This window comes from Odocoileus virginianus, chromosome 19, assembly GCF_023699985.2.
Source record: "Odocoileus virginianus isolate 20LAN1187 ecotype Illinois chromosome 19, Ovbor_1.2, whole genome shotgun sequence".
NCBI classification, from domain to species: domain Eukaryota; kingdom Metazoa; phylum Chordata; class Mammalia; order Artiodactyla; family Cervidae; genus Odocoileus; species Odocoileus virginianus.
The window spans coordinates 39,260,182-39,273,659 of record NC_069692.1 but is presented as its reverse complement, the minus strand read 5'-3'; the positions used below and the strand labels follow the sequence as shown (position 1 = coordinate 39,273,659).

Here is a 13,478-nt window from a genome sequence, read left to right as displayed (position 1 = left end):
GAAAAGTTAAATAAGAGTCATTTAAAAAGCAATAATACAGATCCCCAAAGTGGTCTGACAAACTCAACTTGTGGTATCAGTTCAGTATCTTTAGGTTGAATTCAAAAATAAATAAAAACATCCCTTCTTATACTTGTTATCAGTAGGAATAGAGCAGTTTTTCTAGCTCAGCAGACCTAAGAGTTTTTATTAATGATTCCAAAGATAGCTCTAGGGTCACAAACAAGAACCCAAAATGTTTCAGTACCACTTACTGTAATGTTATGATGACAAATCTCAATATAAAGCAACACAAGTAAAAATATCTAGCGACAACAGCATTTTAAAAGAATGGTAAGTGAAGTGAGGGTAAATAAAATGAGTCAATTCAAGTATTAGTTAAATCAGTTCCTTCTTTTGCCCAATTTTTGAAGATTTAAAAGTTTCTATGCTGTTTTACCTCCAGATGTCAGCTTTTACATTAAGAAATCTGATTTGCAGTAGCCTTTGAAATAAACATCAAAATGAAGCCTTTAAAATAGGAACCCACTAATCTGTTCAAAATGGTAAGCCTAAGACTTATGCATAGGTTTCTTTGTATAGATATTATTTAAATAGATAACATTTTATTAAAATTGGCATAGATATGAAGAATAGATCAGACTGTGTCCAGGAATTTGTGATAATAATGTCTGTTGACAGCTAGCCAAAGATTAAGAATACCTTGTTATAACCTTATTATGATGCTTTCACAACTCAGGACTCTGGTGCAGGTCTGATTTTACTGACAATGACATAGCACTTGGCTACACTGACTACATAGCATCATCCTTCTGCAGCAAGAGTTTTCAAAAGTTTGAAAAAGCCCTCAATTTCTGGAACTTCCCTCAGTCATAAGATTTGTCTGAAGGTTTAGAAAGTCCCCAATTTCTGAAGCTACCTTCCCAATTTATATTTTCCAAAACCAACTTAACCACAGCAAAGAATGACCAAGTAGGGTATCTTAACTGCCAGTAAGAAGACAAGTCACAACTGCTTTTAGGCTAAGCTACCAGCTCACAACCATCATATTTATTATATTTCTTAATTCATTTATTTTTAAATCCTCAGGAGATCTCCTAAATATTTTTCCAGTATTATAGACATTAACATGATATGATCACAAATCTAGTGAGGAATGTAAATTCCTTCATGCAATTTTTAAGGCAGATTTGCCATCCATTACAAATATCACTTTTTATGTGGTTGTCACTACTTGAGACATTGAAGCCAACTCCTTCATTACTCCTAATTATGTAAATTTTGATCACCGAGCACTTAACACATAGCACACCAAAAGGTAAAAAATGCAAGAAATATCTCACATCTTATTTTGTCCATTTTCCCTGTCCTCCCCTTAAGCTTAACAGAATTGCTCCTCTCTGACCAACTTTAACTGGCTTACAATTTATCCCCTTTTCTTTCTCCTGCCAGATCTCTGGAGGAGATGTTAATGAGCCTAGTAATGGTTTAACAGACAACAGCAGAAATAACAAAGAAAAGCTAAAGGTGTGAATACTCCGCAAGCTGGAGTAATCAAGCTCTGTATAGCTGAGTTAAGGAGATATTCAAGGGAGAGACCTCACTGATTTTCACTCAGTGAAGACAAACAGGAAAACATACCTGCTTGACCCGTCGTGACACTGACAGCCGCAAAGAGCCTCTGGGATCGACTTAAGTCAGAAACTCCATTTACAGCTTCAACTTCAAAAGTATAATTAGCGTGGGCCAGCAGGTCCATGACAGTGACATAGTTATCCTCTAATCCAGTCTGCTGGGGCATGTAGCCGATGTTACTCCCACAGGGAACGCATTCGCCCTGCTCCCAGCTGCACCGCTTACAGAGTATCCGGTAGGTCACATCATTTCTTCCCCCATTGTCTGCAGGGGGACTCCATTCCAAGCTCACTGTGGTTTGGTTGATATTGAAAATGAGGTTCTGCGGTGCAGATGGAGGCCCTTAGGAAACCAAAAATAAGTAAATGAATAAACAAAACTAGCCAAAAACAAACAAACAAACAAACGAAAGGATCCACACAGGGCATTAAGCTAGTGGCTCAATTACCACACAGAAAAGTAGTTGAAATGCTTTCTTTCACATAAACATTTCATTACCTTTCCTAGACAAACCTTATAAAAGCCATCCTGAATTCACTTGGCAAGAGGCTTTATTTATTTTCCATTTTAATATGTCAAAATGAAAACAGGATAACGATTGTCTTTGTAGTTTTGCCATGGTCTTTAGCTATTTTTCTTCTAGCCAATTAAAAAAGAACAGCTAATGCACCTAAAAAAACAGTTGTGCAGTTGTTTAAAAATAGTTTTCCTTTTAACCATATAAGAGAGAATACATCTATTCATTCTTAATGTGCTCAAGAATGATTTATAGTAATGTCTGGAATTGGCTTTGGATTTGAGTCTCTCAAACATTCATTCACTGAAGCACCAAGATGTGAGATTTGCTCTATTTAGTGATGGAATTTTAATTCAGAAACCATTACTTTTTAATTACATTTCACAGCCATGCAAGGCACAAATAATTTTTACATTTTATTTGTTATTCCTATTGGATACATGTGTAAAATATGATTAAAATGAAAGATCTGGGAGACATGAAAACTACACTGATGATGATGTAAGGTGTATCTATTTTATATTATTATTTAGCCTTATTGGTTTATGGAAAGTTTGTAAGTGTTTAATAATAATTAAGAATGTACTCAGAAATTTCAGGCTTATCTCAATGATGTCACAATCCTACAAACAAATGGAAGGGGTCTGAAAGTCTTTGTTTTACAATTACGAACTTACTTGTGCATGCCACATATGGTGGGTCAGATGGAGCCCTGTAATACCCATCCTCACAGTCACACCTTGAGGAGCCTTCTTTATCAGAAAAACTGTGAGTTGGACAACGAGAGCACTGAAGATCTTGAGAGGAAGATTTGTAGAACCCACGGCCACAGGCTGAGAACGCAAAAGAAAGTGAAAATAGAAACATGAGAACAAGCAGACCCTTTCTGAATTTTAGTCATTTTTAGCAAAACAAAATACGAAATCTGATTTCCAAATGTGCTATCATCAGACTCAATAGAAACCTAGATTCTAATAAGAAATTTCTAACATATTCTTTTTATATCTATAGCCATGTTTCCTGAGAACTATCACTAACTATAAGCCCTAAGTCTCTAATTAAACAGAAAAAAAAAATTGTAAGAACATGCCCTTTATGGTATAATTCTATAATTCTATTTAGTGTATATCAGTAAACCTACTTTACAATACTACATTTTAAAGCAAAATAATAAAAGCCAAATGATACAGCAAACTTGGACATGTAGTTGGCATCAGTCCAAAATCTAGAGCCCCAAACTAAACACAAACATAATTTATTTAGACAAAATCTCAGCATGGTTAATTCAGGGGAACTTTGATTTCAGTAATAATTAACTTGCTTGTTGATTTGCATTAACACACTTCAAAGTTCTGTTTTCTTAATCTAATACAGCTGTAAATTAAGTCTTTATGTGTGAATATGGTTCTTAGTGAAAAATATTAAAATCATTTCATGACCTGACTAGAAACAATAGTGATGCAAACATTTTTATCTTAAAATGATAGAAATGTATTTCCCCTACCAATTTTCAGAATACTTCAAGATATAATTTAAGTTCTAAGGCAGTCTGTTTTCCACTCAGAAAACTTCCCTGTTACTAAAAATAATGAAATCCTATGGATAGGAGAAACCTATTCTATCAGAAATAAGGAGAAAGCCATTAACTCCAAACAGGTGATGACGCTCCTGTACTGGGAAAAGTTAGGATAATCCTGTCACAGTAACACAGCAACTGCTCTCAGCAATGAATAGACAGGCACCCAAAGACACCTACCACCTTCCAGTGAGTTTCCCTTACTCGCTTAGACTACATGTTACAAAATCAAGTAACCTGGAAGAATTTACTATCCCCAGACATTTTACATATTTATCTTCAATTAAAATTTAGCAAATTCAATTTTCCTCGTTTCAACATTTTTAAATTAATTGATGGTGCCATACATTGAATATATTAAAGAGATTCAATTTGCCCTCCATATTTATTAAATGAATATCTCTTTAAGTTTCAGTGACCTTCAAATTTAATGGAAATTAATAAATCATATCTATAAAGAAAAATTACTGAATATTTAACATAAATTCAATTATAACTTCTATGTATTAGATTCGAGTTTATTTAATATTCTCAACTTGGGCATTATTCAGCAGCATAATCACATTTTCACTCATGGGTGGGAAAAACAATCACATCTTATTAAGAAAATCCTATCTTCTCCAGGAAAAAAAAAAGTTAAGTCATTCTACACTTCTGCTCACATGCTGAATATTTAATACATAATTTGGTGCAATTAAGAAATCCAAATTATCTTTTAAGCTTAAAGTAAAAACAAGACTGTTTTATATGAACAAGATAGGTATTTTAGATAACTTAAAAACTTAAAGATATATTATATTGCGATAGATAAGTTAAAGATTTGTGAACAGAACTACCATCATCTCTATGTAAATACATGATCCACTTATGCTCTCAGAAGCCAGTCTGCTTTTAGTTGGCCTCCTCAATTCCTTCAAGAGGGAAACACTGGCAAACATATTAGGCCAGCAGATGAATGCATCTTCACATGTTCTTGTAGCAATTACTACAAATCTAAAACACAGAACAGTGAGATCCATTATGAAATAATATCAGAAAACACTTCAAAATGTTTCTAAAGATATGACCTAGCCACATAAAAGAATGGTTAACTGGTAGGATAAAGGATTTAGCATGGATTTCTCAGGCTGGAAATTCCTGTAAGTATGCACTGTATCTTGGTCCATGTATTATCTGTAATGCAGTGATCAGATAGAACATCCATAATATAGAGAATGCAATGCTTTATTCACAACCTACAGTTTGATAACACAAAGTCTCAGAGAATTAAAAAAGAAAAAAAGATAAAAGACAGAGAGAAGAGGTGTATGCTGATAGTCTTTGATGATATTATGTGTATTTGTTTACTTTTTACAGAGATAGGAGGTTAGGGAACAAAGGAAATAGACACAGTGGCACCATGATTTAATATCTACTAGGTAAGATCAACATTTAACATCTACTGGGTAAGCTTTTTTCTTTTCTTAAAAATTTTGTTTCTATTCCCAGGTCGTGCTAGTGGTAAAGAACCTACCTGCCAATGAGGGAGATTTGAGAGCCCCTGGTCAGCAAGATCCCCTGGTCAAGGAAATAGCAACCCACTCCAGTATTCTTGCCTGGAGAACCCCATGGACAGAGGAGCCCATAGGGTCACACAGAGTCAGACACTTAGTATGCAGGTAAGACCAAACAAGATTCTACTAGGTAGCTGGATGCCTATCAGTTCTGGAAGCCTTACCTTATCGTTGTTGCTCAGTCACTAACTCATGTCTGACCCTTTGTGTCTGACTCTGTGTGGCCCTATGGGCTCCTCCGTCCATGGGATTCTCCAGGCAAGAATACTGGAGTGGGTAGCCATTCCCTTCTCCAGAGGGTCTTCCCAACCCAGGGATCGAACCCGGGTCTCCTGTATTACAGGCAGGTTCTTTACTGGCTGAGCCACAGGGACACCCAAGATCAAACCAGTCCATCCTAAACAAAATCAATCCTCAATATTTATTGGAAGGACTTAAGCTGAAGTTCCAATACTTTGGCCACCTGATGCAGAGCCTACTCATTGGAAAACACCCTGAAGCTTGGAAAGATTGAAGGCAAAAAGAGAAGAGGGCAGCAGGGGATAAGATCCTTAGATAGCATGACCTACTCAAGGGACGTGAATTTGAGCAAGCACCAGGAGATAGTGAAGGACAGGGAAGGCTGGCAGGCTGCAGTCCACAGGGTCACAAAGAGTCAGACTTGACTTAGCAACTGAACAACAAGGTAACGCTGCCACAACTGGTAGGCAGCAAGCTACCCAGCGGAATCTCCTGCAAGTCTCATCCTCCTGTTGCAAAGAGAGGCTTCTAACTAAAGGCTCACTCCCACTTTTCTCACAAATAAGGAGGACCATTTCTTGCTCCACTTCCATGATTTGTAGAATATGTATGGTACCTAATGTAGAGAAATTTAAAACCCTTATCACTCAACTTTCAAACTACATTAAATTCTGTTACCATTTTAGCAGATGGGAAAACAGATTTGAAGCAAAGTTAACATGAGTTCCTCAAATAATTCCATTGTCTAGGTTAAAACTGGATTTAGAACACAGGACTGCTGATACTCAACCATATGCTATTGCTTCAGCCTTGACTGCTGAATGAGCCAAAGTCTGGCATCTGTTCAATGTGTCTTGAAGCATCCCACAAATGAATTTTCAGTGGGTACCTACTGTCTTTAAGTATGTCCTTTGACTATTTAAAGCATTTACTTTAATTTAGAAAATGGTGAAATAATATCCTAGCTAGCACACCTTTACAGAAGAGGTGTATTAAATAGATCTTTTCAATTTCACTATGAATTTTGGCACTGAGGATGCCTGCAAAATGACAGAGAACATACATGGCCATCATTAAATAGATAATGAGAGAAGCAATCCCAGAAAAATGTGGTCATAAAAGTCTTAACATTTTTTTTTGAAGTATTATTCTGTTTCAGTTCAATTAATATTGAAAATAATAAATTGTAACAAGACGGTTTTCACTCACCCTCTAAGGAAGCCATTAATTTAAATTTATTAAAAATAAGTATAAAATCTTGGGAGCTACAGTATGAAGAGGAAAGCCAAGAACACAAGAAGACATAAGCTGTATCTCTTAGGATAGTAGTTTGAGCAATTGGGTGGTAAAAAGTTTCAGAAAGAAGTAACAGATGCTCATAAAATTAAAATTTCAGATAAGATATCTAGATGAAATAGCTTGAGTAAAATACTCAGGAAGAGAAACTGGGGTGAAGTGATATACCTGAGATTTAACCACTTAAGGAAGACTTAAATGAGCTCTTCAACTGCTCCCAAAAGCCTACATAGAAATAAACGCAATTTCCCCTTTCTTATAAACGCAGCTTGTTTTCCAAAAAGGTACTAGTAAAAAAGTTCTTCATGGTAAATGCCTTCTGAAACCTCCATCAAAGATAAATTCCCTTCATACAGAATGGTGAAGTATATAAGAATAACTTTCTAGGAATTGAGCTACAGTGGTTTTATAGTTTTTTTTCTTCTTTTGTTTCAATTCTCAATTTGGTCAACAGCATTTGAACTCAAAGCAGACTTTAATTAAAATAGTGTATGGCTAATTTCCTGCCTTTCAATAATTTTGCTTTTTTAACTGAACATTGTTTTAAGGTAATGTTTCGCAGTATTGATGAAGACTAGGAATATGTATAAAATTTGTTTTCAATATTCAATTACTTTTTAAAAAGTGATACTTCACCAATTATTTTAGTAACAGTATTTTTCCATGTCACCACAAAGACTTGCCTGGGACTGATTCTTTGGACTGTTTCTTCCCAACCAGTAATGAATGGGTCTCCGTGATAAAATAACATAAATTCATTAATCCTAGAGCTAAGAACTGTAATCTTGTCAGATTTCATACACTAAGCAAGTTTTTGCTTAGCCAGTTGTTTACATGGAAAACCACTGAAGAAAATCTAAGAAGTACATGAAACTTCTGTTCACTAGACAGTGACAAGATTTTCTACTGCAATATATATGCACTAAATTACATTACAGAATATATTTCAAGATCTGCTTTATTGTCTACAGTAATGAAGTAACTAACATTATACTTAACATCAATTATTTTTAAACGAGAATATCATCTTATATAACACAATTGGTTCAAATAATATTTGGGATTTAAATTCTTAAAAAAACACACAAACTTTACAAGTAAATTACTTAAGAGCAATAAAATTCTGAACACAAAGATATAAGAGAGTTGATATGAAAGACTTGATTCTGATTCTTGATTAAACTCTTCTAACAACAGCACACATAGTTGTCTTCAATGGATTGCAACTGTTTAAGCAATGGGGTGCCAGGCCTTGAATATACACTTACATGAGGCAGTTTGTGCAACAATCAGGGTACTGGTGTAGACAATTGTTTGTTCTCAATGAACCATCCTAAAGACCGTTGTAAAAGCCACAGACAAATTTCCACTCTTTAGGTGGAATTAGGTGAAGTGGAATGCTTTTTTTTTTCTGATCAAGGGTGCAGATACTCAGACTTGCCCTGCTGCATGACTTACAAGCGTAAGTTTGGGAGATATCCTAAATGGTTATACTTCTAAGGACATTCTCCCACAAAACGGTTATTCTAGAAAATCCACATACTTTTAGATTTCTAGAGCCAAGAATGAGTCCCTCGACCTTAATGGGCACATTTTTTTTTGAAATCTTAAACTCCACCTTTAATTTCAGACATAGCTGACCGCATCCTAAACCTTCAGGCACTGAAATTCTATGCCTTAGTGGGCTGTCTTCTATGACTGAGCATGAGGTGTGCTTTGAAAAGAAACTAGTCTTGGCACTATTAAAAATAACTGAATCATTATTAAGGTTTTGATATTTCTATATTTTAAAAACTTTCCAGGTGCTTAGAATCATCATCCTGGAGGTTCTATGTCTTTTCTCAGACTATCAAAGTCTGGAAAGAATGCATGTTAATAAGATATTCCCACCATAAACTTGATGAGGGAAATAAGATTAGATATTATTGAGAGTATAATAAGTTGAAATTTTAAAATAATTAAAACTTGACATTCATTAATAAGCCAACCAAAAATTAGGCAAAGAATCTGAACAGATATTTCTCTAAGGAACATATATAAGTGGCCAATAAACACACAAAATGATGCTCAAGATTATTAGTCATCAGGGAAAAAGAAATCAAAACTATACTGATAAACCACTTATACCCAACAGTAAGACTATAATCAATAAGACAGCTAAAAGAAGTCTAGTAAGGATTTGGAGGAATTAGAACTCTTATATACTGCTATTGGGAATATAAAACAGTCAGCCCCTTGAAGAAAACTGGCAAGTCCTCAACAGTTTGAACATAGTTATCATGTTACCCAACAACTCCACTCCTAGGTATGTACCCCAATAGAAATGAAAACATTTACTGACACAAAACTTGAATATAATTAAATGCTTATGGCAGAATTATTCATCATAGCCTCAAATGTAGAAACAATCCGAATGTTCATCAACTAATCAATGAATACACACAATGGAATATTATTCAGCAATCAAAAGAAGTTAAACTTGGATACATTCTGGTATGACTGAACTTTGAAAACATTATGCCATGTGAAAGAACTCGGTCACATAGATCCAGTCACAGCAGCAAAGTGTGTGCGCTCAGTCCTGTCCGACTCTTTGTGACTCCATGGACTGCACCCTGCTAAGCTCCTCTGTCCATGGAATTTTCCAGGCAGGAATTCTGGATTCCAGTGGATCTTCCTGACCCAGGGACTGAACCCGCATCTCTTGCATCTCCAGGACTGTCAGCTGGGCCACCTGGGAATCCCAGCCACAAAAGACCATGTACTATACAATTCTGTTTCCATGAAATATCCAGGATAGGCAAGTCTATAGAGACGGAAAGTAGATTAGTGGTTGCTAAAAGCTGGGACATTGAGAGGAATAGAAAGTGACTGTTAATGGGTGCAGGGTCTCTTTCTGGGATAATGAAAATGTTCAGATATTGATTTGTAGTGATGGTTGCACAACTCTGTAATTATACTAGGACTTCCCTGGTGGTCAGAAGGTAAAGAATCTGCCTACAATGTGGGAGACCTGGGTTCGATCCCTGGGTTGGGAAGATCCCCTGGAGGAGGACATGGCAATCCACTCCGATATTCTTGCCTGGAGAATCCCCAAGGACAAAGGAGCCTGGTGGGCTGCAGTCCATGGGGTCGCAAAGAGTCAGACCTGCTAGTGATTAAGCACGCCCATAACTATACTAACAAAATATTTTAAACTGTTAACTGCAGGGGTGAGTTGTATGGTATGTACATTTTATCTAGTAAAGTTGTTTTGCATAATAAAATCCATTGATAATGCAATTTTAAACTGAACATTTAAGTAAGCCAACATTAAGAAAAAATACCAAATTTTATCTGTCAAAAATATGTTTGCCTTTCTAACACATATGTTCTTTATTCATCTGTTTTTATACAGCTATATTTGGGTGAAAAAAATTAAAAAAAAAGAAAAATATATAATCAATATATTTTACCCATTTGCTAATTTAGAGTTTTATAAGAATTTATCTTTTATCTGAAGACTAGCAATTTTATCTGAATAATTTTATAACTTAGATACCTATCAACATGAAGTTATATGTAGGGGGATTATACACAAAGTTAGTTTTGAGTGAATATATGAATAGACTTTAAACATTCTTGTTTTTTACCCACATTAACTGCGCCAGACAAGGGCTGGTTTCCCTTTTACTTCCCATCTCCTGCTCCCAAGAGCTAACTGAATACAACCAGGCTCAGCTTCCTCAGTTCTGACTCTGTTTCCAGACCTGTGATTTTAAGCACAATTAAACTTTTTCTGAAGGAATTATATGTATGTGTCTGTGTGTAAAATAAGAGGCTTTGCAGATGTTTCCGGCCACAGTTATACAGCTGCAAAGAGTTTATTAATTATGAACTATAAGTGGATTGTTCTGTAATTGAAACTTTCTGGGCCTTAATATTATTGGAGAGCCTACATACTTACATAGGGATTCTAATGAATGCTGTTATTTTATTTATTGCAGATGGACATTTAGTTTAGGGAAAGCTAGCCTGTTTCCATAGGAGCTTTCAAATATTTGTGTCATATTCATGTCTATGCTTCTCCACGCAAAGAGGAGTGCACAGCTTGCAGAAATGGTACTCCCACTGCTCAAAGTGCTGACCTCATCCGGGATGGACAGATCCAGAATTTGTATTTTAATCCTATTGACAGTGCCTCAGTGGGAATAATTACAAAAGTCTGTCTGAAAGCCAGACCTCCTGTCATTGACATGCTATGATTTTGCACATTGAGAATGAACAGTGGGTAGGGAGGATAAAAGCAACATGATGTAACAAGTATATTACAGTGAATCACCATCCATATCACCTCACAACTAACTTGTAAGAATTTAGAAACGATGCAGAAAAATAAAGTTTGATATTAGGTGCTCAAGTGCTGAAAATAATTTTGGGATTTTTCTCAAACTAAAAAGAAAAAATAATTTGGGGGAATTATAAATATATATGTTATTCATTTGTGTTATTTGAGTAATTAATGCTTTACTGATTCAATATAGTGAATAGGAAACATAAAATAAAAACCACTTAAGGATTTTATTTTTAAGATTTAGACTGTAAAGAGAAATAAAATTAAACAGTACATAAATAGCTTTTTTCTTTATTAAATTTTCAGTTTGAAATATGCTAGGAATTTTGCTGAAGTCTGGTATTAAAATACTCTCTACTACACCAGAATCTCACCCTAATTCTGACCTCACTGCCAAAATGATTTTTAAAAAGAAGAAACAAAAAAAGTCAAGTTAGAATATTAAAAATGTTTTTTCTTATTCCCTATTCTCAAAAGAGAAATAGATTTTAACTCAAAGAACTGTGTTCAAATCCACTCCACCATTTACTGGCATGCAGTTTAGACAAAGACATTTCACATTCTCAGCTTTGATGTCCTTTCCTCATTATTAACAGCTATAGACAATAGTTTCCCCCATCCCAATTTTCAAAAGGTTGTTTTAACAACACACTAATTGGTTACCTAGCTGTTAAACGCTAGTGCAAGTATTTTCATTGACATGCTATCTGTAAAAACACATATATTTCTACCACAATCACCACCCCAAAACTGCACGTACTAACTCACACCCACTTAGTTTTTCAGGGGAGCCTCAGCAAGAGAGTGAAAGACAGGCTCTGGAAGGGCTGTCCCGCCTCTGCGTGCACCCAGACAGGCAGCAGGCGCCGCGGCAAGGATCTCTCGCTCTGCCTTCCGCCTCTGCTCTCCGTGAGCCATCGCTGCCAAACCCTGAGCGCGCCCCAGAGACAGGCACATTCACTCCGGTTCCTGCCGGTGAGGACCCAGGACTGGAATCTTTAATTATGTAAATTACTTAGTAGTCAACTCCCATAAAAAGAAAGATTCAAAATGAAATCAGACCCTTCTGGATCTCACTCAGTATTGTCCTCAAAGATCCACTGAGAGATCCACCTACAGATAAAAAACACAAATTAATTGTGAAGTCTCAGGATTTAGTAACCCCACTGGAAATGAACTAAAATAATCCTAACCTTAATTCACATCTAAAGCAAAATAGTGTAATTATGGAATTCCCATGGGCGAAAAACACTTAAATTAGGGGAGGCCAGCTACCCGAACATTATATTAGTTATTTGTAGTAACTAAAAAAAATATAGCCTATTTATGACACAGTATTACTGCATTCTACTAAAAGATTTCCTTGAGGGCATGTCATTAAGAACAAGAGGCAGCAATAAGTTCTCAAATAGCAATTGGTGTTAGGACGATTCAGACAGGGGATTCAATTTACTCTAGCATTTATGCCACTGTAAAGCTTATTTTCAAATATTTCTCTTATAGTTATTATGATATCATGCTTTTTATAATTCGTTTTTATTATTCATTCCTTTTATGCTAAATCACTCCTCACAGTTTTGAAAATCGCAAGAAAAGTCAGATAATGTAAGTTCTATATGCAAAACATAATGTAAAGTATATAAGCAAGAATGCCTCTTTTGAAAGCTCAATATTTTTGTTTCAACACACGAATGCGGGATAAGTCACTTCAGTTGTGTCCAACTCCTTGAGACCTTATGGACCATAACCTGCCAGGCACCTCTGTCCATGGGATTCCCCAGGCAAGAATACTGGAATGGGTTGCCATGCCGTCCTCTAAGGAATCTTTCTGATCCAGGGATCAAACCAGCGTTTAAGTCTCCTGCATTGGCAGGCAGATATTTACCACTAGTGTCACCTGGGAAGCCCTGTTTTAACACAATCATATTAAAAAAAAAAATTGCTTAAAAGATAAAGTTAATATTCTAAAAGACAGGCATTGTTAATTTCATCATATAGGTCTCATTCCAACAGTCTTGAAAAAGCAATACTACTTGTTCTTTATATAAATTATGAATCTGACTTCCTTCTAGCATGTACTAGCTGTGTGACCTTTTTCAATTTGCTTAAGTTCTCTGAACCTAGATTTTCCATATCTAAAACAAAGAAATCTAATAAGACTACTTCCAAAGACTGTTGTGAATTAAAGTGCATGATTCATGTGAAGAACTTAGCACAATGCCTGGTAGAGAATAAGCACTCAATAAATAGTAAACTATTATAGCTATTTCACAATGTCAATTTCCATGTGAAGTTTTTTTTCTTCCAAGGACAGACTGTTTTTATTTC

The 13,478-nt window shown here is 35.6% G+C and overlaps 1 protein-coding gene across 5 annotated transcripts in view; it reads right to left on the bottom strand.

Moving 5' to 3' along the window:
- EPHA7 (EPH receptor A7) overlaps nt 1-13,478 on the bottom strand; it is a 193,319-nt gene that overhangs the window by 125,489 nt on the left and 54,352 nt on the right. For all 5 annotated transcript variants that reach the window (XM_020881864.2, XM_020881865.2, XM_020881866.2 and 2 more), the window contains exons 4-5: nt 2,830-2,985; nt 1,642-1,977 (exon numbers count right to left, since the gene is read on the bottom strand). In XM_020881864.2, the coding sequence (XP_020737523.1) occupies nt 1,642-1,977; nt 2,830-2,985 (492 nt within the window). The remainder of the gene's footprint in view (nt 1-1,641; nt 1,978-2,829; nt 2,986-13,478) is intronic.